The 26,094-nt window shown below is 42.3% G+C and overlaps 1 protein-coding gene across 2 annotated transcripts in view; it reads right to left on the bottom strand.

Annotated features, from left to right (window-relative positions):
* COL26A1 (collagen type XXVI alpha 1 chain) overlaps window positions 1-26,094 on the bottom strand; it is a 476,576-nt gene that overhangs the window by 21,786 nt on the left and 428,696 nt on the right. For both annotated transcript variants that reach the window (XM_075594341.1, XM_075594340.1), the window contains exons 5-7: window positions 12,040-12,175; window positions 8,352-8,450; window positions 6,669-6,821 (exon numbers count right to left, since the gene is read on the bottom strand). In XM_075594341.1, coding sequence (XP_075450456.1) covers window positions 6,669-6,821; window positions 8,352-8,450; window positions 12,040-12,175 — 388 coding nt within the window. The remainder of the gene's footprint in view (window positions 1-6,668; window positions 6,822-8,351; window positions 8,451-12,039; window positions 12,176-26,094) is intronic.

Genomic DNA, 26,094 nt, shown 5'->3' on the forward strand with positions numbered 1-26,094 from the left:
GCAACTATTCCTTTGGTGAATTTTCACTCCAAATTAAAGACGTAGCTCCCCCTGCTTGTTTCATTTTGAAAGACTTAAGGCCAGATCCATAAAGCTCCGTAAAATGACTTAGCATAGCGTTACCCGAAATGAGTGCCTCGGTAAGCATAGTTACTGCATATCTTCAAAGGTGAATGGAACGTTACATTTTCTCCCACAGAGCGCATTGCGCTAACTTTAATGCCCGCAGGTGATGACTAGATGCGAGAGAGGTGCTCCCCCAAACCGCACAACTCTACTAAAGCCACTTAAGGTTAGTGCAGGGGCTTAACGTTAGGTTAGTTACGTCGGATTTAAACGTGGTGCTACTCCCACCGAGATTCCAGAGAAGAGCAAACAATGTGGTAGTGGTGGAGATACCTGGGAACACACGAGATTCCTGGGAAATATACTCGTTTAACTCATTTGAATATACTTTGCATATTTCCCAGGTATCTCAGGTGTTCACAGATATTTGTCCACGTGTTGTATAGAGGTGTGCTTTAAGAGGTATATATAAATAAATGGGTGCTCTTCACCCCCATCTCCTCCACCACCATTTCAGCTATTTTTCTGGGTCTGGATGGGAGTAATGCTAAGATATACTTGATATCATATTGTTGGAAGCCAACGCAAAGTTGCGCTGCAATAACGTGATGTTAGGCTAATGAGATACACAACAGCTTTGCATATAATTAGATTTGCTGCACTGTTTACTGTTTTAGGTAACATCACATTATAAGCCCTGTGGATCTAGCCCTTAGAGCCATGCAACCTGCAATGAGAGGACCTGTTCCGAGGAGCCCGGCAACTAAGACGCAGTTGCAGAGCTTCTAAGCCAGGAGGATAGCACTTTGCAGGAGACGGTAGATAAGAGTCAGGAGTGATACATCACCAGAGAAAGGTAGCCTTTGTAAGGCACGATTTGAAACTGTGGGTAAACAAAGTGAGAACACATCTAGGGGAGCTCCCCTACAATGCATCAGTATCCTTTCTAAGTACTCAGCTAATGACATCCTTTGTAAAGTATCAGAGGCCTGCAACAGTTTAACACACATGACTCTACCCAAGCTCCAACGCAGTGCCGGCACCGTGGCCCATTATTTAGCAGGCGGGCTGAATAAGTGACTCTTTGGGACATTGGCGCAGCGAGGTATACCCAGGTATTATATGTGGGGCTGTCATACTTTAAGTGTCTCCTAATTTAGAGAGCCATCGCATGCGATTCCTTGTTCCCCACTATAAAGTATGGCTACTCATAAAATACGTGATATTTTGCAGGTTGCAAGGTTGCATGGCTCTAAGGGCTAGATCCACAGGGCTTATAATGTGATGTTACCTAAAACAGTAAACATTGCAGCAAATCCAATTATATGCAAAAACAAAAGCGGTTGATTCCTGAGGAAGACGTCATCACGTCGAAAACACGTTGAGTTTGGCTCGTTAGCCATCTTGGAGGAGAGAGAGAAGCAGAGGGATCCCTGTTGGTGTCCTCCGTTCCGGGTAGCTGTGACGACACAATCCGGAAGTGACGCCACGGGACCAGACGCACGCGAGAGTTGCAGCAGTGTGTAAGGTGGTAAAAGTTGCGACACACCGAGGTGCCCAGCTGTTCACTGCTTTTACTTTCTGGACCAATGTAAGCCTCCATTTGTGAGCTCTTCACTGATAAATTTGTTATTTGATCTGCACTATGGTTTTTTCTCTTTTGTCTGAGATTGCTGACCGCATATACCCCACCATCCAGACTGGGACGTTTATAGTCAAAGACTGGCACACACGCTCCTTTTTCTACTTCACTTGTGAGTAGGTAATTGGAGGCCTTATTTTGTTTATTAATCACGGTTTATACTGTATTACACTATCCACATTTCTTCTTTTTTGGGCATTCGGCGACGCTCCCCTGGATCTCGAACTAGCAGTGCGCCTTCAGGGATTGCATGGACTTCTCCACTAGTTTCCACATGGCTATCATGAGGACCTCAAGAGATGTTGGGGGATTATCCGTTGCGGGCATTGGGGCAGCAGGCTGAATATTCTCTTTCAACTGCAGGGGAGATGGTCTCATGCCCTGCCCTTGTATACACATTTTACTACATATAGGAAAATAAAGAGGGGTTACATTGGAGACACTGCAGAGATATTTTTGTAGATAATACACTAACCCTCCCCTGATTAGCAGTAAAGTGTACAAGATACACATTTTTCCCTGCTCAGCACCAGATTGTTCTGAAACGTCACCCCAGCACCCCATGCTGCTTATATAAAATATCTAGCCACGGTGAGTGCAACCATTTTGAGTGACTGGTGTACCAGGGAGGGCCTAGATTGTGATAACGTTTTTAGTCACTTGGAACTCTGACACAGTCGATGACACAGCCATCATGAGGTACTTGCAACAGGTGAACTATGGGGAAGTGCACAAATAAAGGGGAAAGTGTTACAATGTATTTGTATTCTGTGTGCGTTCTGAAATCATTTATCCTGCCTGGGTACCCGAAGATAGAACAGGGATCGGAGGGGATGCAGTGCAGAATATCATCTCCTGCCTTAAACCTTTCTCACTGACTGCCCCTCACCTCTGGAATGCCCTTACCCTCAATACCCAACTAGCACCCTCTCTATCCACCTTTAAGACCCACCTTAAGACACACTTGCTTAAATAAGCATATGAATAGCACTGTGGATATTCTGAACACATGATACATAAAGCTTGGCCCCCTGCAGACGCACTTACCAGAACTCCCTCCTACTGTCTCTGTACGTTCTCCCTACCTACCAATTAGACTGTAAGCTCCCCGGGGCAGGGACTCCTCTTCCTTAATGTTACTTTTATGTCTGAAGCACTTATGCCCATGATCTGTTATTTATATTATCTGTTATTTATTTGATTACCACATGTATTACTAATGTGAAGCGCTATGTACATTAGTGGCGCTATATAAATAAAGACATACAATACAATACACCCTGCACAGTTCACCCACTGGCCCTAGAGACCTCAATGATGTCACTATAGTAGATAGGGTCAAAGAATTCCTAGCGAGAGAGGGGAAAACAATGAAAGAATTTCAAAGTGAGATGTGCCCTGCTGCCCCAATGCCCGCAACGGATAATCCCCCAACATCTCTTGAGGTCCTCATGATAGCCATGTGGAAACTAGTGGAGAAGTCCATGCAATCCCTGAAGGCGACAATAACTATCGGCAGCTCAGGACTTTCTCAGGTGTAAGGCCCAACCGAGGTAGAGAGGATGATCTTGAGTGCTGGATAGAGCAAGCCACCCAGATGGTTCATTGTAGCTAATATTGATTGCCAATGTAGATATCTAGACTCTCCTTTGAGAGGGTCTAATTATCCACAGTGACAATCAATGATGTTATGTTTAAAATGTATTTTGAATGTTCTTGTTTTTTTTGTGTGAATACACCTGTAAGTAGATTTTATTTTGGTTAATGCCTAAAACCAGTATTAGCCACATTTGGCAATTAGGAATATTGTAAATTAGTCCAGAGTGGGAAGGGGTATGTTTGGGGGGTAGGGCGAGTGGTTGGTAGGAGGGGTTAACCTCTTCAATACCTTAACAATTAGCCGCTAAGGTAATAAAGCTTAATCATTTTTTTTATTGTACATACTGTAGGTTTGAAGTAGGGGGTCTCCGGAGCTGAACCCTATTAATTTCAGATCCGGGGATCCCCTGCTTCCCGAGATACATACTTCCGTATGGGATCCCGGCATCTTGACACTGTTTAAATGTCCCTGTCACGTGGCACCATTACATTAACTTTGTAAAATGTGTATAGTATATTAGCCAAGTAATGTCTACAGTATGTGTGGATAATCTCTATGTTTCAATGATGTGTTCAAGATCTTGTTTCTGTAAAAAGAGCAGCTAGTTTTCTGTAGCACAAATATAACACAGACAAATAATGTGTTGTGTGTTAACTATTAATTTACTCCATAATTTACATTACTCGTGTCAATTAATGAACTGGCCTTGAGCATCCAAAATGTTGCCTGTTAGTCTTAATTTTGACAGGAAAGGGTAATTTGTTGGTAGACAAATTGGTTATGGTAAAGAGTGCTGTCAATAAAGTTGTTGATCTCTAGGTGATAAAGGAAAATAAATTGACATAAATTGACGTAAATCCATCAATATACTATTGCTGTACAGTAATTTGCAAAGTGAATAATGCCTTTTGGTTCTTTGACCATACTGAAATCTACCACTATTGTTCAAGGTTACGTATGTCTGTGGAAACCTGCTAAATTTCTGGAAGGCTCAACCGGGATGATTTTTTGAGGATAAAGTAGGATGCTAATCCATCATAACATAAAGCCAAGCTATAATTTACAGAAATCATACATTTGGGGATTTGATCAAGCCATTTATGTTGTCTACTAATATCCTTGACCCATTTGTGCTTCTCTACAGACCTGTGAAAACAATGATGTTTGGCCACAGTAGTTCTGTTGGTAGAGGGTCTAAAGAAGCCTGTCTCCTGATGCTATTATCTGAAATGTGGAATCTGCAAAGTTTCAGAACAATAAGTAATGGAGGAGAGGCTAGAAATACTTAAAATGTGAAGTGGGTAGAGGATGGTTGAGAATTACTATTAACGTTTTAGGCAGTAATTAGGATCCCCAACCTTCACAGTGTTTGTTAACTAAAATACAAAAAATGAAAAGAATGGGAGACAGAGGTAATTAATGGGATGACGGAGTAACTCAGTGGCAATATCACTGCTTTTTAATCGGGTGAACTTGGTTCAAATTCCAGTGTTGGCTTTCGTTGTGACCCTGGGCAAGTCACCTTTGCTTCAGGTATTATAATTAGATTGTAAGCTTCACAGGGCAGTGGCTCATTATGCCTGCAAATGTATATGTACAGCAATATCAGCTATATATACAAAATATATTTTATTATGAATGCGTAATATTATTGTAGAAGGTATTCTTTATTATAAATATCTGTTTATGCACTTACTAGAAGTGGATTTAAATCATAATGTCTGAAAATAGTTTATCAGAAGGAAATGATCACCTGCCTCAATTAACAAGATGTAATTTTGCTTACTTTTTTTTATATGACTAGCATCGACTTTTGTCATACAGTACATGAGCTTCCACAAGTCACTTATAAAGTAAAAGATGTTCCAGTTGCAATAAAATGTATAAAGCATAAACCTACATTTCTGTGGTAAGTCACAGCACATATGTATCTCCGTTTCCGCTCCTCTTCACCTTGGCTTCCTGAAATTCCACTTGTCGGGCATTTCTTCCACATTTAAATGGATATTACTATCCAGCCCTACTCAATCATAATCAAAATGCTGCTGCCTCTGCCTGACAATAGGGCAACCCTGAGTTAAGGGTTAACATGCCAATCTGGGGTTGAAGAATACACAAACCTTGTTATAAGTTACATATTTTTCAGTGTATTTTGTGTAAAGTTTAGATAGGTTTCTGTCTGACTAATTGTATGCCTGAGACAATGACTGTATCAGGTCTACATTGAGTCAGGGGTCTTGTCATTGTGTGGGCCAGGTACTGTGTCCAGGGAAAATGGGAGACCAGGGAGGGTTGTACCCACCTACTTGGAGAGTACAAACTACAAGACCGGAGCATTGTTCTCTACACGGCAGCAATGCATCTAACCCTGTGTGGTGCCTGGAACTAATCTTGGGCCGCCATTTGGGTCCTTGCCCTTTCAGCCCACTTTGCCCCTCGGGCCATCCTTTGACACATGGCTCCACCTCCTATCCAGATTGGCCCACTATAGACACCCTTCTTGCTCGGGATTGGTTGAGTGGTTAAAGGGACAATGATGATTGGTCAGCATCTGGTTCTCCATGATTCTGAATGGAGGCCGGGAAACTATACAAACCGACGCTGATCCGAGCTCTGCAGAAGTTGCAGGATGGTCTCAGTGACTATAGCCCATCCTATCCCTGGAATTTGCAGACCCTAGAGTGGTAAAGAAACTTGTTACTGGGAATTGACAAACTTTAGAGCCGGCATCAAGGGTAAGTTCGTAAGGCAGCGCTCTGCACCTAGCAAGCTAGGAGTCCCCCGGTAAGTCACTGTGTTCTGGTATATTGCTCTGTTTCGTGCTTGTTGCCTACTGTAGGCTGCGGCCAAAGAAACTCCTATTTATTAACCTCTGTTTTCTGCCTTGTAATTGTGATCCCAAAGTAGTATGGTAAGCCAAAACGAGAGACTAATAATTAAAAATAATTCCATGTCTATGGAGGTTTGTTTTTGCAGTTACTGTAGACATGCTTAGCGGTGTCCGGACGCCATAAAATCAGTGTTTATTTTTTTTTCTTCCCCCTGTTTTCATTTTGGTAAAAAAATCAGTGTTATTCAGTGTTAACAAAGAAAAAACATTGACATGCGTTTGAATTGGTGTTTATCGGGCACATTTGTTTAGTTTCAATACTCCCTTGTGATACCTTTGTCTCCTAACTGCAGACGGCCTGCCACAAGAGGTGGAATTTAATAGAAAGGTTGTTTCATTTCCGCTGTTGGTTTTTACCAAAAGTGCAAGATGGTGGTGTTTTTTGTTTCAAATCTAAAACCGGAATCTCTATACATGCTATACCCACACAAAATAAATAGCATTAATAAAATAGTGCATCAACTACTTACTTCCCCTTTCAACATTAGGTTGCAGTGAGTACAAAACTCCCCGCGGAAGGGAGAGTGGTATGCCTGGTGGACCAGGAGGTCCTGGAGGACCATGGGGTCCTGGAAGCCCGGTTTCTCCAGGAGTTCCTCTTGGACCTTGTGATCCCATAGGCCCTGACATAGAATAAACAAAACAATAATATATTTCTTAGAGTTTACAAGAGGTGTACAGTCAAGTTAGGCCTTAAAGCATTTAATCAATGAGACTATTTGAAGTGTATGCATAAATTAGTAAATCCCTACTGTATATCTACTGCAAGGATTACAGCACACAACAACTTCTACAGCACTGAGTTAAGCATAATTAATTAATACAAATTGGACGCACAAGTCTCCACCATTAACAATTATGGTACGTTAGCATGCAGGCTTCAGCCTCAGAAAACGCAACACATTCCATTCTAATGCAGACAATCACACTGTTTCAATTGAAGTGTTGGAGGAGACTATCACAACATATCCCACCAAAAGGGCACAATGAAGCCTGTTAGGCCATATTTGCATAGTGTGTTACTCCATAAGACAGGGAGCCATAAGTGTCTCTCAGCACCTCTTAGATAGTAAAATAGTGCTGCACATGTGGGGAGTGAATATATGAGAATAGTATTCAGAAAGGCATTTACTAATATGTAGGTTCAACTGGATATTGTGTGTATAGAGAAGCCACTTTGCCCACCTTGTTGACAACATTTCTCTACTTCCACTGGCCCATCCTATTTTGTAACAGTCAATGAGAATGTTTTAGATACAGGGTAGATCCATAAAATTCCATTAGTTAATGTCTCGTTACATGCTAACGAGAGTCTTCAGAGCTCCTTAAGTGCAGTCTTAATGTCAAGATGGGCTGCCGTTAACTTTAATGGCCGTTAGTATTAATGATATGCGAAAGGGGTGAGGACCACCCTAACACATATCCACAGCAGGTCATTAAAGTTAACATGGGACTTAACGCTACGTTGTTTTAGGTCATGGGTATACCTGGCGCTAGGTGATTCTACTGTAGCACCTAATGCTGCGTAGCAGACACTTTTTTGGCCTTGTCTAGGGTTCTGCAGTGGCCCACTTTGATTTCCTATATTGCTTTAGCAATATAGGAAGCCAAAGTGAATACCATAGACTAAGCCACAAAATGTAGCCAAGACCTTTGTATTAACCCCTTGGAGACCATATTGACCATGACATTGCATTGCGACATATACCTGGCATCTTCCTTAGCATACGGCTAACGTGAGGCAGTGTTACTGGCGGCTACCGACGGGGTGTCTTATCCTGACGATAACTGCTAACGCAGTGTTAGTCATATGCAAATTGAGGGTTCTACCGGACATTGTTTTTTCATATATTTACCTTTTGGATCTCCGTTAAAGTCAGGGACGCATTTCTGTATTCACATATATAATCAAAATGTACGGTAAGCCTTTCACTGCCAGTTGCACTGCCCACTCCTTTGGCAGTGAAGAGGGACTCTCGTAGAACATAAAGTCACTATGCATACATTGACACTGTCTACTGGTGTAAAATACAGAAGAAGGAGAAGAGGATTTGGCTTGCACTGAGAGATATTAATAACTCCTCTGAAGTCAAATAAGCTTAGGGTATGAAGAGATAAAATAAGTATGCACCAAAGTTATGTTTGCTGCTAACCTGGTGAACCTGGTGGTCCTACTTCACCAACTTGTCCACGTTCCCCTTTGGCTCCTGGCAAACCAATTGGTCCAATTGACCCAGGTATTCCTGGTAATCCTATAAAAGTCATGAAATTGAATTAACACAGTTCTAAAGTAAGACTTTTAAACGCATGTGTTGCACCTAACATAATTAGGAAAAGATTCAGAAAGCATGTTCACTATCACACCCTTATTTTATTTGGTAAAGACTTACTGTAAATTATAATGTGTTTCATATTAAAAAGTTATGGTAAAGTAAAATTGCTCGAAAGACTGAAAGCAAGAAAAGCACCAATCATGCTTCAAACAACATTACCAACTTTTTTTAACTGGTAAGAGGAGATTTTTAAGTATTTACAGTAAGTTATCCTTGATGCTCATTATACAACAGCTGAAAATCAGTTGAATCCTCTAATGCCACTTTTTTAGGAGCTTATTTGTGATGTAGAAACGACTGGAAAGAGACATACATTTGTGAAATCTATTCCATTGAGAATAAAATAATGTCAACATCTACACTATACACTAGTTACCCTACTCAACTTGTGGTGAGAGCAAAATGGTTTTATACAGTGTACCTACAGTATGAATAGATCCTGATAGGGACCAATGCAGTAGTAAAGGTTTGGTGCTTGTGCTAAATCTTAAACAAAAATGGCAAATAAATACAAAGTTAGGCTGATTATAATCCCTAGCAGCATGCTCCTAGAGGGCACCACTATTAGGGTGTAATTAATATATTTAGCCAATCCCCTACAAGTGCTTATTGAGCAGTCTGTGGGAGGCCAGCCCCTCCTTCTTCTAGGTATATAATCTCCCAGCAAGGTCCCTGTATTTCACTATTCACTTTACTTGCAGACATGTGAGTATCTTCACTGGTATATACCAGTTTTTAACTGCACTATGTTATATAAGCAAATGCTTGGATATATTAACCCCTTCCAGGTTTATTTCACATAACATTAGTATGCATTTAGCGTAGGGACCTGCTATAGAGACTTACCTTGACCTGGTTAGCAGGCTTTGCATTATTTGATCAAAGGATGTAAACCAAAAGTCTCCTTTATCATATAGATTTTTACACCATATATATATATATATATATATATATATATATATATATATATATATATATATATATATATATATATATATATATATATATATATATATATATATATATATATATACACAGTGGTTGACAAATCACCAAAAAATCTACTCGCCACACAAAAAAATCTACTCGCCACCTAGTACCAAACATGTGCTGCTTGGGCCAATATTTACTCGCCCGGGGGTTAAATCCTCTCGCCCGGGGCGCGCAAATGTATAGGTTTGTCGAACACTGTATATATATATATATATATATATATATATATATATATATATATATATATATATATATATATATATATATATATATATATTCCCCAATTATTGCTATCCCAAAGGGAGAAGCGCAGGGATTCACTGTCTGTTTTTCACATTTGTATGGCCAATCCCTTCGCCAGCTGCATGCTCCTTACATGGAGAAGCGCGGCGATTATATACAGTATTTGTTTTAAATAAATACAAAGTACATGAGCCCCTACACTAAATTGAAACACATATATTGTTACATTCTGTGTTTCATAACATATAAATGCAACAGATTAAAACACAAAGAACTAGAAGTTTTGGCCTTTTATGGGGCCCCTCGTATGTAAAAAACAGAATAGTTTTGGCATGCAAATGTTGTTTGCATAATGTTGCATATAAAATTCTGATTTAAATACTTGTCACCATAAATTGAATAGGATAACTATTGTCTGTGATAAATAAGCAGAGATCACTTCTCTCCCTTCCATTATTTAATAACATGAATACTACATTTGGTGAGATATCTTTCTATGCACACCCCATGGAATTGCACAGTGAGGAACAAAATGCTAACTAAATATGCATTTTTTGCATGGTTTGGACATGCGATAACGGTTTAAAGAATACAGCAAACTGTGTTTCTGAGTGATTTTGCCGGTTTAGTTTCTGAAGCTACATTCTCGCACTTTAATAAATAGGCCCCTATTGTGCCGCTTTTGGTGAACACTGTATACTGTTTTTTGGTGACGGCAAGCCTTTATACAGTAGTAATTTGTTGAGCTGTCCCAACAGTGTTTGATAAAATTTTTTTGCATTTTTCCCCCTGCTGTTTAGCGAGACACTTCGCCAAGCTTTACCTGGTTAAAAAAACAATAAACCGTGTCCTATTTTACCACATTACCCATTGACTTACATACCTCAGCTAAACAATCTATACAACACATGGAGAAATACCTGTGATACCTTTAAACACACATGAAATCTCTCTCTCTTCCCCTCTTTTTCTTTCTCTCTCTTTTCCTTTCTCTTCCCCTCTTTTTCTTTCTTTCTCTTCCTTTCTCTTTTTCTCTCTTTCTCTCACCCTCTCTGTGTATATATATATATATATATATATATAAGTATACAAAAGTGTAAATATTATTCATAAAAAAAGCATACAATTAGCCTATCCTTGTAATATTCCCCTCAGAACAGGGAATTACTGGCTAATACTGCCCTGTTCTTCTAGGATTATTACTTACTGTAAGTACTTGGTTATACTGTAGGTAAACAAACGGGAAGGAGGTAGCACCCAGCATGTTTTATATAGAACTTAAAAGACCTTTAACAAAAGTTTTATAGATGAGGACAGACAATACGTTGTTTTGGGGCAACAGCTCCATTATATGGCAATGGCCATTTTTTTCAGTTCCAAAATACATTTAAATGGAAGTAAATAAACACATCATCGTCCAATGAACGCTGCTCCACCCTTGGGTCTGATTGACGTTGCTGCCTAGTGATGTAATCTATGTCCGACACATACTTCATCGCGAGCTGTTTAGCAAACATATTTGGCTTGCTGGTCAAGGGTGAGTGAGGGAGTCGGATATACATAACATCATCGCTCATATGAATTGAATCATAGGATTGCAACACACATTGGAAGAATGATAGGTGAGTTCTACTTAAATATTAGCACAGCCATTTTGTTTTTGAGTAACAGCTGGTCAAGCCCTGCTGTTCAAAGCAGTATTTTTTAGTCCTTAGTTAAATGTTTAAAAAGCTTTTAGTGGTTTTATTGTAATGTAAATTAAAATGACCGTATGTTGGTATCATTATTCCAAAGTACACTGTGTGAAATGTGGTTTTACTCTTTTAACTTATGATATGCTGGTATTTTACCATTTACCTTTGAATTTTTAATATCTATTAAATGTTTTGTGTGTACTGTAGTAGTGAGATCGTTTTTACTTTGGAGTTTCTTTATGGGTGTCAGGTAAATTTTCACCCAAAAAATAACTTGTGCTACAAATGGAAATGTAATATACTGTACACATAAAGGCATCTTTTCCCCTCTAAGGAACAACATACTGACAGTAAATGTGATTTTTTTGCTCAGTCCTTTGTATTCTTACTGTCAATAACATGGTCACTTCAAAGGAAACAGAAGACAACATTGTTTTCTAACTTTTCTCCTAGATATCAGTCAGCAAATGTAAAAACTGAAATTGACCAGACAGATCAACACAAGGGAACAAAAATTCCAGAAGGCGTCGGTTGTGACTTGCATGTATTTTTCCTATGCTAACCTGATGGAGGTTTACCTGATTTCCTAAATATTGCTCCTGGGCTCAGGAGGGGAATGGCATCGGGTAGGAAATCCTCATTCCACGTTGCTGTTGTTCTTGTGTTAGGCAGGTCATTTTCTGACGTTTTCTCAGCAGTTTCCAAGATGACAATCTAAAAAGACAAATCACACTCTATTTTGTCTGCACTGGATATAATACGACGACGACGATATCATCACCTGTACTAGTGAGGTGCCCAAAATAGGGTATTGTAAACAGTGGTTGCTGTGTGATACTGCTAAGGGGTGCAGAGTACCACTAATGATTTGTTTCCAAATGTACAATTCCACTTTTAAGTTTAAGAAACAAAGATGTAAAATGTAACCCCCACACTCCAAAGAGCTTTGAACAACTAAAGAGCAATGCTCAAAACATACAACCCTTCTTTTTTTAATTTATTCTTACACCGGTATAGTACTACTTCTGTTTTTAGGCTACTTCAAATCGCTGAATATAAATGATACCTAGTTGCATGTCAATAACATTATGTAATAAAAACAACATTAGAAGACTGTTGTATTTTTATTGCATCACTACAGGCATACCCCGGTTTAAAGACACTCACTTTAAGTACACTCGCAAGTAAGGACATATTTTCTATAGCACCATACCCCTGTGTCCGTACGTTCACTTCGCGAGTACGGACACTTATTCTGCCCTACAGACCGCCGTAGTAGTGACGTGTTGATTCCCCTCGTCCAATAGGCAAACGGCAGCGCACGCATGCGCCTGTCATCACGTCCTGAACAGCAATACGGCTTCCTAAATGTACCGAAGCATCGATAAGTGAGGAAAAGGTAGTACTTCACTTTAAGTACATTTTCGCTTTACATACCCTCTCTGGACCCATTGCGTTCGTTAATGCGGGGTATGCCTGTATTAAATGAATTTAACAAAAACCTTCCTAAAACCACACATTTTATAAAATAGATGAAAGAATTTACATAATTTAACTAAAATATAAACACCAGAAAATACTCATATACTGCAGGGACTCAAAATTCAGAACACCTTTTAATACCATTATTTCCCCCTTTACCCCATGTCCTTATGGAATTTTCATTTAGTTCTCATTTTCGAAATTCCAATCCAGTATGGCTTTGTGCATCTAAACTGTAAATTAAAACCTGGAATAGACTACAATCTAATGATGACATGTACTGTACCGCAATTGGCAATACTTTTCTTATATAGAATGTAAGAAACATTGCACATAGAATTGAATTAATAAAAAAAAATAGTCCCTGCCTCAAATGTACAATTTCATTTTTAGTGCCCTTACGAGCCTCTTACAAAGAGTTTGTGAACCATGAGTAATTGGTCTTTTTTTAGTCACAAAAGATGCTGCTCAGTCAAGGGTTGCAGATGATTGACCATGTATTTAGTCAATGTGCACTGCAATTTCATTTAATATGCTAATTTGTGAAATTCTCTAATAACGCTAGATTTGCACAATGCTGAGACCATAAATAAAACAGATACACCATGTTACGCTCACCATCTGGCGATATTTTGTTTCACAGGGAATCGAGTCGGGGATTTTTTTTTTTTTTTTTAGCATTTAGGTTTTTGGACAGTTTTGGATGTCTTAACTTAAAATGAATGCTCATTAAGCTCATCTGAGATTTTTCTGATGAATGGTAAGGAGACCCAAAATGTTATATAGAAGAGGGGAAGGTATCCGGAGCAGCAATCGTGAGGCAAAAGCGGAGTGAAGGGCAACCCAAATGTCAGGTAAAATAGGCTTCAATGCTACAAAAAGAAAACAGGAGTCTCCATGCTACACCTCCTACGCGTTTCATGCCGCAAGGGTGTTTTTATCATAACAAAGATAAGACTCTGTCAGCGCAGATCCAGAGCGCACGACAGTACAAACACCCATAACGCTATATATTCCAATATTCTTGTTTTATGGTATTTTGTAGGTTGTAGAGGGAGAGGGGGGTTGGCCCGGTATTAAAGGGGTTGCACCCCAAATGGCCACCCCCTGACCTCACCAGGGATGCAAAGGGTTAACTGGACTGTGGTCCAGGAATGTGGCTTACACCTTGTCATGTCAGGAAAATTTATGTTCCCCTGTTCCCATGTTTCATTATAATCCTGTATTTTAAAAATGTTTTAAAGTGCATTGCTGTATCTCCGGTTCTGGAGGTCGCAGAGAGTTGAAATTTGGCAAATATGTAGAGTCACTGTAGGCATTAAAAACTGGCAAATTTCGACCCACTGGGCCCACCAGAACGGAACTTATTAATATGTGAAGATATTAAAGTGTATATGGTATTTTGGATCTGCTCTGAAAATGCAGACTCCATCTGCTATGCTAATAGGTCAGGAAGGGCAGCCGGATGATTTAGCATAAGCCCCGTGATCAAAAGTTAACTGCCCTGATTGTTTACACTAGGAACCAAGTACTGATCAAAAGACTCTGCCACTCTAATTGTTTACCTGAGGGCGGAGAAGCATCAAACTGGAGTGGTTTGTAGGTGTTATATCTACACCTACAAACAATGAAGATCCTGCCAGATACTTCATCTGATAGACTGGTCGTCGCCCCTGATTTAATTATGGGGCTACAGAAATAAGACCCTCAGAGTCCCAGTACGCATGGGCTAACTAGCTGGGGGGCATGGGTTAAACTGTGTTTCCACGTTAGGGATTGGATACAGATAATTGTTCACCGATAGTCTGTATTCAATGTTAAGAATAGGGTTACAAAGGTATATAAACTGTGTCAACCCTACAGTTTGTTGTTCTTCTGATTTCACATTGAATGTCACCGGATTGCTGGAGAATTGCTAGCTGATACTTCTCCATTCCCCAACCCTAAGTAAGTGTTACCTTCTTGCCTGTTAATTGTACTATATTGCTGTGTTCACCTTTTTAAGGAATAAATAAATTTTATTATATCTAAGCCTCGTTCAGTTCAACCCAGATATTTGGTGTTTGTTATATCTTGTCATAAGTTACCGTGACAAGCATATAATTAACTGGTGGCAGCGGTGGGATTGAACTGAACCTGTATTACAGTGTACTGTGGGACCTTGTAATATAGTGGGAACTCGAAGGGAATTGCGGGTTCCTGGGACTAAAGATATTGAACACACAGTAGTGCAACAGTTAACACAAGTTGTAACACCACCTCACTGCTGCGACCGTGAACCATGAGCGAGGCTGAAGGCTCATCCAACATGAGGACCCGAGCTCAGCTGAAGGACAAGTGCTGTGAATTTGGACTGCCCTATGAGAACCAGGAGGTCGCAGACATGGTTGACGCAATCGGTGACTATGAAGCCCGGCTTGCAGAGCCTCAGGATACGGCTCATCTTGCCCTTATACAGCCACCTGGAGATCAGAGAAGGAACCCAGTGCCGGGGCGGCGGAATCTCGGGGAGGGAACGAGTACACCTCCCGGGAGCAGTGCAACAGGAGGGGTACTGGTTGCTGCGGCTACCAGTCCGTTCACCCCTGAAATGTTGGCACTGATTACTGCGTGGGGTGACAGAGGGACACAGGAGGAGCGGCTGCAGTTTATCACTATGGCAGTGAACAGACCCGCTTATTGCCCCCCTGTCCAACCCAACAAAGATGAACTCAAACTGGATCAGGGTAAAAGAACAAAGATCAGCACAGTCTCATCAAGTTCGTGGAAGGTACCGATCAGATCGACAGTTTTCTAAAGAACTTTGAAACAAAGTGTCGGCGGTACAAAGTGCTTCCCCAGCATCGGGTTGCACGTTTGGACCCCCTACTGTCCGGCTTGGCTAAGCAGACGATGATAGCACTTCCAGATGAGTATGCTGATGACTATGAACACCTGAAAGAACTGTTATTGTTTCAGTACGGTTTTACCCCTGAAGCCTACCGGGGTAAATTCCGGCAGGAAGAGAGGCAGCCCCTGGAGTCCTATGTCACCTACGTGACCCGCATGGCTTTGTACGGGATACGCTGGGTGGAGGGCTATGAGGCCCGGACTTACCAACGCCTGCTGGACCTCATCTTTCAGGAGCAGCTCATGCAGCAGTGCCCGCCGACGGTGAGGGCTTGGGTGTACGACAAGAAGCCCAAGACTTACCAGGAGGCGGTGAGGCTTGCAGACGACTATGTGGCCAGCTGAGCCCTGATGCCCACCAAAGCAGTAGCCAAGGCGGCGGTGGCTGCGGCACCGGCCAAAAAGTCTGCCAATACCCCCAATGGACTCAGAGGCCGCCTGCGGGCAACAGTCCACCGAAGGCGTGGGAGCTCCGGCACGAGCGCCGGTTCTACAACTGCATCCGCCCTGGTCACATCAGACCAGATTGCCCAGAACCCCTGCGTTCCGGCGGACCCCATCAGGGGCAACGCACCCCAGCTGTGAAGTCGGTAGCCCGCGTGCGGGTGGCTTCCACCAAAGACTCCAGACCGGTCATGGAACCAACTCCCAGCGAGACGTCCCATGCCACACCTGTCCCGGTTTCATAAGTGCCTACAGCCAGGAGCGGAGGACATCTCAGCGCGGACCTGCAGCAGACGGACGGCCTGAGCAGACATCTCACCCCGGTCACAGTCGGTGACCGGCAAGCAGTCGGCTTGAAGGATTCAGGAGCTGCATTGACCCTGGTCCGACCTGATATGGTCCGGCCAGAGGAATTACTCCCAGGCCCTGGGATACAGATCACTGTGGCCGACGGCGAGCTATGTTTCCTGCAAGTGGCCAGAATCTTTTTGGATTGGGGGGAGGGCCAGGGTGTGTGGGAAGTGGGGTTTTTACCCGGTTTGGATGCTGAAGTTCTTCTTGGCAACGATCTGGGTCCGATGACCTGCACCTACGACCGAGTGCCCAAACCCGCTGCATTGGCAGCGGTTACCTGGAGCCAGACAGCGGCAATGGCGGCGGCGCCAGTCCCCCAGCCTTTGGGACCAACGTTAGCGGAGGGCGCAGAGGAGCCCGGGGAGGTAAGCCAGGATCAGTTGCAACCACAGACTGACTTACTGTTTCCCCTCACCCTTCCCCATTCTCCGGACAATGACATAACTGGGGGGTGGCCAGAATTAGGAGCCCAGTTTAGGGAGGCAGTGAAGACAGACCCTACCCTGGCCGGCGTGAGACTTCGGGCATCCGAATCTCAGGCAGGGGAAGGCACTGAGCACTGCCTATGGTATAAGGGACTCCTGTATAGAGAAGAAGGGTACCCAGGGATAGAGGAGGGATTGACCAGTAAGCGACTGCTAGTAGTGCCCCATGGGTACCAACAACAACTGTTACAGGTAGCTCATTCTATTCCGTTAGCGGGACATCAGGGGGTCAACAGAACGCGAGCCTGGTTATTACAGCATTACTACTGGCCGGGGGCATCTCGAGATGTGAGCAATTTCTGCCGCTCTTGTGATGCCTGCCAGCGAGTGGGTAAGGCGGGCGACTGTGGGAAGGCACCCCTGAAACCCCTACCGATAATAGGGGAACCCTTCCAGAAAGTAGCGATGGATCTAAGAGGTCCTCTACTTAGGGCACAGGGTGGGTGGAGGGCATCTCAAACCAGAGCTAGCCAAGGTAGAAGCCATAGTTCAGTGGCCTGTTCCAAAAACCAAGAAACAGGTCATGGCATTTTTGGGCACCGCAGGGTACTATAGGAAGTTTGTCCCACAGTACAGCGCCATGGCCAAATCCCTGACTGATTTGACTAAGAAGCAACAGCCTGTGCTTATCACCTGGACTCCTGCCTGTGAAACTGCTTTCCAGGCACTGAAAATTGCGCTTGCTGGGGCCCCCATACTGGCTGCCCCGGACTATACCAAACATTTCCTTATACAGACTGATGCCTCGGACTATGGCATTGGGGCTGTGTTGAGCCAAGTGGGGACGACGGCAGAGAGCACCCTGTGGTGTACCTCAGCCAAAAACTACTCCCCAGAGAAGTGGCCTATGCCACCATTGAGAAAGAGTGCTTGGCCATTGTGTGGGCACTCAAAAAACTCCAGCCCTATGTGTATGGAAGGGTTTCATGGTCCTCACAGACCACAAACCCCTGAGTTGGCTGCAGAGAGCATCAGGGGAGAATGCCAAGTTGCTAAGGTGGAGCTTGGCCTTGCAAGAGTTTGAGTTTACTATTCAGCACAAAAAGGGTAGTGAAAACCTCACCAGGGAGGCAAGGGGTTAACTGGACTGCGGTCCAGGAATGTGGCTTACACCTTGTCATGTCAGGAAAATGTATGTTCCCCTGTTCCCATGTTTTATTATAATCCTGTATTTTAAAAATGTTTTAAAGTGCATTTCTGTATCTCCGGTTCTGGAGGTCGCAGAGAGTTGAAATTTGGCCAATATGTAGAGTCACTATAGGCATTAAAAACTATCACATTTCGACCCACTGGGCCCACCTGAACGGAACTTATTAATATGTGAAGATATTAAAGTGTATATGGTATTTTGGATCTGCTCTGAAAATGCAGACTCCATCTGCTATGCTAATAGGTCAGGAAGGGCAGCCGGATGATTTAGCATAAGCCCTGTGATCAAAAGTTAACTGCCCTGATTGTTTACACTAGGAACCAAGTACTGATCAAAAGACTCTGCCACTCTAACTGTTTACCTGAGGGCGGAGAAGCATCAAACTGGAGTGATTTGTAGGTGTTATATCTACACCTACAAACAATGAAGATCCTGCCAGATAATTCATCTGGTAGACTGGTCGTCGCCCCTGATTTAATTATGGGGCTACAGAAATAAGACCCTCAGAGTCCCAGTACGCATGGGCTAACTAGCTGGGGGGCATGGGTTAAACTGTGTTTCCACGTTAGGGATTGGATTCAGATAATTGTTCACCGATAGTCTGTATTCAATGTTAAGAATAGGGTTACAAAGGTATATAAACTGTGTCAACCCTACAGTTTTTGTTGTTCTTCTGATTTCACCTTGAATGTCACCGGATTGCTGGAGAATTGCTAGCTGATACTTCTCCATTCCCCAACCCTAAGTAAGTGTTACCTTCTTGCCTGTTAATTGTACTATATTGCTGTGTTCACCTTTTTAAGGAATAAATATATTTTATTATATCTAAGCCTCGTTCAGTACAACCCAGATATTTGGTGTTTGTTATATCTTGTCATAAGTTACCGTGACAAGCATATAATTAACTGGTGGCAGCGGCGGGACTGAACTGAACCTGTATTACAGTGTACTGCGGGACCCTGTAATATAGTGGGAACTCGAAGGGAATTACGAGTTCCTGGGACTAAAGATTTGTTATATCTTGTCATAAGTTACCGTGACATAGGTTCTTAGAATTGTTCTGCAAAATGCAAACGATCAGACTGTGAGTCATATTTACTTCATAAGACACCCAGCACTGCTTAGTACAGTAAATATAGAACCATGTAGTGGCTATTCACGTGGATGGGAATGAAAGTTGTCTTCCAGAACAAAGGTGTTTGATCAAGTAGCACGTCATTGTAAATATGAATGTGTGTGTGTGTGTATAATGCTAATATATAGTTAAAGTTAAATAGTAGATGAGGTTGAAAAAAGATATACTGTATCTCGATCAAGTTCAAACGATGCTACATTTAGTCAACGTATACTTATCCTATATTTGTATTTACAGTACTTTGATTCAGAGGAAAGCAAATAAAAAACCCCAGTGAAACATTATCCAATAGTTAATACCGTACTAATCCTGTAATGCCCATTTTTCACCATCTCCCAAAGATCCATAAGATACTTATTTGCCCACCAGGGAGACCTATTACTTTGAGTATTGGATCTTTGGAAGATGGGCAGTCTCATTATGTTGACATGTTTTTTGCAGCCTTTTGTGAGAAAATTACTATTTCCTTATATTTTAGATTATGGTGATTTATTGGCTCAATTAAAAGGTTGTGATCTCTCTTTGTAATGTGAATATTTGTGACTAGGTGTTTTGCTCTGGAACTGTACCCACCCTCCCCCCTGGTTTTATTTTCTGTACCCACCTTCTTTTTTTTTATCCTATCCCTCCCCCCTTTGAAAAACTTCAATAAAATTTGAGTTAAAAGAAAGAAAAAAAAGTATCAGATTGGATAGACACACAAAGGTTACACTTTACACTGTGATTAAACATAGTCTGGTACTGACAGCTGTCCATAATTTTTTTGGACCATTTTGATGTTTCACTTTCACATAAAAAATATAATCTAGATACAATTTCTTTTTTGCTTACACACAATTATTTTTGGTTTGATCCCAAATTTTATTTACAAACACGAGGCACGGCAATGGGCACTAGATTTTCCCCTTTATATGCCAAACTCTTCATGGGGCGGTCGGTGGAAACTCACATTTTTGGTGACAATTTTTTTATTTTTTTTTATTTTAGGGAAACTATAATTTTTTTATAGATGATTTTATATTTATTTATAATGGAGGTCCAGGTACACTTATCTTTTAATATCTTAATGATAACACTTTAAATTTGTTTTCACCATTTTAATCACCATATTCACTGTTTAGATCTATTACTGCATGTGGATCTTGATTTCAATACTTTTCATAAAATGAACTCTAGAAATATATTCTTGAGAGTGAACCGCTGTCACCCCTAGACTGTTATTTGAGGCATAACCAAAAGACCATTCCTAAGACTGAAGAGAAAATGTTCGACTAGTGACAAGCTCTATTTGAATGTCTCTTGGAGACAGGACATAATAACTGGGATTTACAAAAAGCCTGATGTTCTATCCATATAGATATCTTCATTATTTCAAGATCCTTTTTTTTTCCGATCGTGACAATAGGAATAACAAGATAAAAAGTAGAAAACATAACAAAGGACAGAGGTATAACAGGGGGGATAGGGAGCAAAAAGGAGGGATGAGTCTCCCTTGTTTATCTCCCAATGTAATAGATATAGTCATCAAGTTAAGTCAATTGTTTACAAACATTGGAATTTATTGTGTTTAGATCCCAATTTGTGAAAATATGTTGAATCTGGCCCAAGAGTTGTATTTATATGATCTAAAAACCACTGTGAATTATATTTCTCCAAGTTACTGTGTGTGTGTGTGTGTGTGTGTGTGTGTGTGTGTGTGTGTGTGTGTGTGTGTGTGTGTGTGTGTGTGTGTGTGTGTGTGTGTGCTCTCTTCCCACCAAATCTCCTACTTTCCCAACAAATGAATGTTACAGTAAAGCCTGTTCCTTTATGAAACACTCAATCTGTTTCTCTTCAGAACTTCCCAAGAGATCTTACAAAATCAACTCATGCATAAATTGCAATACTGAGTTTGTTATATATTTGCTATCCTGTGCATGTTTGATGCGGTATGTGGGAAGAATGACCAGGTCCGGGGTGGAGATAGAATTAACCTATTGGATAGTAGGGAACCATATTGGATCTTTGTGTTAATGACCCCTTCTTCTACAGGTTTAAACACTGAGTGGATTCTTGGTCACGTTGTGAACTACAGTATTATGATATCCACAATATCCATAATATCCACTTTTGTGTTTCTACTGGGCTATCTACTGTAAAGAGGCAGAACATTTATTCATTATTTGTATATATGTTATTTAGGATCTAATAAGTCATTATTTCCATTTGACTAGATCATTGACAGATATTCTGGTTATACTTATTTTTCTGTACCCATACAGTATATTGAAGATTGATTATTGAAGTTAGTCATCTAGGGATTATCAATTATATATACTTTTATGCATAATAAAAACAAGTCTTTTTCATATTTTATCTTTTTGGAATATTGATTATGTTGAATATGTTTAATTCTTATGTATTCCATTATATATTCATTGAGGTATCCTGTGATTTTAATATGGAGGTTTGTTTGTGTTTCCTTTATTTCTTTGTCTAATTGTGCGTTTTATTATTTTTGGACATTACGTAGACATTGTGGGGCCTATGCATTAAAGGTTCAAAAAAAATATCGCCAGGCCATTTATATTGCCGTTTTTAGAGCGTTGTTATCACGGTATTCAGAAAGCCTTCATTATCTGTCATAGCAAAATTCCCAAAATGAGTGAGTTGCTGCTAGCGATAGGATTGACCCTCTGAAAAGGCCTAACCCGGTGATTCATTTCTGCTGCAGAGAGAGCGGTTCAGTGAGAGCCGCCTCTCCCAGCGTAAATCTCGCCCGAAAATGATGTTTTTTAATATACATTTTATTACTAGTGTAGATGTGCAGGGGGTCTCCAGAGCAGAACCGCGTTGGTTTGAGGTCCGGGGAACCCCTGCTTCCCGAGATACAGGCCCCTTTATGGAGTGCTGGTATCTCCTATGTATGGAGATATCCCGACCGTGACGCGGTACATTTCCATGCATAGGAGATACCGGCACCCCATAATGGGGCCTGTATCTTGGGAAGCAGGGGGTCGCCGGACATAAAACAAACACGGTTCTACTACGGAGACCGCTTACACATATACACTAGGAATAAAATGTATATTGAAAAATATTTACTAAGCATCAATACACCACCCACTTTTTAACATACAAGATTCATACCCCAGACAGGGGTCCGATGGACCCGACAGGGGTCCGCAGGCCGCACAGTGCATCAGAGGGGGGTGCCCACATGTGTCTGGGGGTCTCTGGGTGGTCCATGCTAGGGGCCGTGGGCCTCCAGGTGGTCTCAGTGGGTCCATGGGTGGGCCCGTGGGTGTCTGGGGGTCCCTGGGACATCCCCACAGGTGTCTGAGAGCCCTTGGGTGGTTCCCATAGGGGTCTGGGGCCCTCGGTGGTGCCTACAGCCTACAGCTGTGGGGCCCCCGGTTCTTCCCCGCAGGTGTCCCCTGTGAGTCCACAGGTGGTGCCCGTGGACGTCTGGTGGTCCTCAGGTGGTCTCCAAAGGTCTCCGCATACCTAAGGTACCAACCCTGTATGTCAACAAATAAAACATGGCCTACATTTCAATCAATCCCCCCACCCCCCACCAAACACATACAGTACAGTAATGGGCAAAATAACTATTAAGCAGATATGGATAATAGATTATTTGCCCATAATTAAACATATTAACCAGCATAAATAAAGTAAATAAATAAAGTTCTACTTACAACAGCAATATGATGGGTGTCCTCGTCATGATACAGCAGGTCCCTGTCCTCCGTTGGCAGAAAGCATATATACATAATAAATCCAATCTAATGGCCCTTAACCCCTTAATCACCATAGTGGTTAATAACCGCTATAGTCATTAAGGGGTTAATCCATCCTGCCCCGCTACCCACCCGGGAGGCCTAAGCACCCACCCCAGACCTACTATACCCACCCTGTACCCATTGAATAGCATAGTGGTACATCATACCCATATAGTAATATGGGCATGATAAGCCACTATAGCACTCAATGGACACCCTAATCAAAATAAATTAATGCTCCAAACACACAATAATAAAACATTGCAAAACAAAAAAAAAAAACACAATTCACTAAATAAAAACACTAGCCAGCTAATCCAATTAATACAAGCAATAACCAGATCAACAATGAATTAATTAAACCATTGACCAATCAAAGCAATTAATAAAACAACATGGAATTATTTCAAAAGGTAACCAATCAAACCAATTAATTATTAAAATAACTCGAAATTAATTGTAACAGTAACCCTATCCTAGGGCCTGTCTCTATAGCAGCCACAAACTATAGTATGAACTCAGGGCCTATCTGGGGCCTAGGGGGTTTACTGGCCTAGTGCAGAGGCTACTTGCCTCTCTACACCTTCACCTCCTTCCCCTATCCTCTCTTGGCACCTCTGACTAGCGTGGTCTCCGTCTCTCACATCCCTATCCTGTCAGCAGGGATCTCTATTTGGCTATCTGATGACATGTGACCTATTCTGAGGCTTATGGGACATGTAGTCCCTTCTTATAGCCTCCTCTGATTGGCCCAGCTTCGCGCGCTTAACTCTGCGCACGCGCAAGCTGCCTGGGGACCGCCGCAACTCCCGCACTCACCGTGCATGCGTGAGATCTCCGAGCAACATGGCGGCGCCCTGTAGCAGCTACCAACGAGAGCCCCCAGCGACTCGGCTGCCCCCGCAGTTCCCCGGCACACAACGGGGGTCCCTGCTTTGACCGGAGAAGGGGGGGAATGGAGGACCTGGCTACAGATATAAATGTTTTATTGGCTTTTAAACTCTTATCTTACTCTCTCAGGTCTAAACAATGCTGTCTATTTTTTCTTTCTTTTGAAGCATGCAGATTTTTTTGCAGCAATAAAATAGTCAACAATGTGATTTTAATTATCAAATATTTTTATGCACGAACAGAATTTGTTATACCCATTCTACCAAAATAAAACTGAGCTCCTGCCAGTGAGAACAAAACTAATTATTGATGAATGAGTAAGAACACCTTCATTGTGAGTTACATATACAATTTAGTCTTTCCCCTCCCCCCGCCCCCCACAGGCAATTTACTTCCAATTATCTATTTCACATCAGTAACGCCTATTACCATCACACACATGCTATTTCTGATGTAAAAATCTCGTGTGGAATGTATTTTTAATTTCTCTTGGTGATTTTAAACTCCCAGCAGAGCTCAGCTAAAAACAGAAAGTTGGAGCGGTTTATTGACCTTGGGAATGCACTTTTCCAATGTTCTAGAAAGAGAGAGATCAACAAACATTATTCCTTGTTAACGTGTTTCTTCAAGGTCACTACTCAATTGAAGCCCCTTCTCCACATCAGGCAATTTCTCAATTGCATTTACTTGAATGGAGATCAGAGCATCCTGACACGGAGAAGCAGATTCACAGCATATTTAATAGAGTACTCCATACATATATATGTAGCCCCCTGTAAACAGCACAGGCTATACCTATCTTTCTTCTACTGTGGTAAGTCCTGTTAAGATCAGGCACCAGTAATCATCATGGGTTTCCCCCCTTCATAGCCCTATCCTAAGTGGTAGATGCAGGCCTGGACTCTGCTGCAGGCGTGAGCAAGAGGGGTGGTTCTGCTGACATCACGAGGGGCGGGGCTAGCTCTATATTTAGCAGCCAACTCCTGTGAGTAGAGTTAGTGGATAGTTATATTGAGAGTCTGGAGTTGCCGGTTAGTTATGCCGGGAGTATGCAGTTCAGTTAGTATGCCGTGAGTCGAAGAATCCTGCGGATCGGTCCGAGGAGTTGGAGGAGACCGCGGTCTCCCCTGCGCAGAGTGCAGGAGCAGAGAGAGAGGAGTGGAAAGATTCAGCTTCCTTTAGTAGAGCTGATAGAATTATCGACTTGGTGGACCAATGCCCTCACCCCACTGCCAGGGGTGATGGGGAGAATCCAAGCCCCACCGCGAGGATAACCTCGGGGGTGGGCCACGGGGTATTGAAGCCCTAGCCCAGACCATCCAGTCGGAGGAGAGACTTGGAGGGAAGGAGAGGAGGAATTATCTGTGTGGAAGGAGAGCGGCGTAATAACAAGTCTTTGCTGTGTTGTTGCGGCTATTGGAAGCCACTACCGTTTGGAGATTGCGGATCTGTCAATAAAAGAGATTATTCGTTATTACCAAAGACTGTGTGTGAATTGGAAGGTATTACCCTGGGACCCAAGGGGTTCTTCTATACAGGTCCTGTCCCATATTCCTGGGAGAAGATGGAGGCGCTGCACCACTAAGAGAAGATGGAGGCTATCACCCCAGAATCCGGTCCTGGCTCCCCCACAACATCGCAGGAAGCTCAGGCCCTCCTGTTCCTCACAGGTATGCACCACACCGCATGTGTCAGGGTTCTGCTCGCCACAAACCAGGGTCGGACCGCGAGGCTGAGGTGGGGTTGTAAAAGCACCGACCTGAGACCGCGCAGGCTGATCCGGATTGCGCAGTTCGTAGTCATATGTCGCAGGATCAGGATTGGAGAAGACAGCGTCGTCGTTGTACAAGCCAGGGTCAGAACAGGAGACGTCAGGATAAACATTGTCCATGCAAGAGTTCGGCAATAAGCAGATAGGAGAAACCCGCTTCAGCTTAGGAGCGCGGGGTTGGCCTTTGCGCGAGCGACGACCATGGCCCATGGTGCTGGTCACAGGAGATGGTAGGCAGACCAGAATAGCACACCGTCTTGCTGCACGG

Source organism: Ascaphus truei, chromosome 3, assembly GCF_040206685.1.
Source record: "Ascaphus truei isolate aAscTru1 chromosome 3, aAscTru1.hap1, whole genome shotgun sequence".
NCBI lineage: Eukaryota > Metazoa > Chordata > Amphibia > Anura > Ascaphidae > Ascaphus > Ascaphus truei.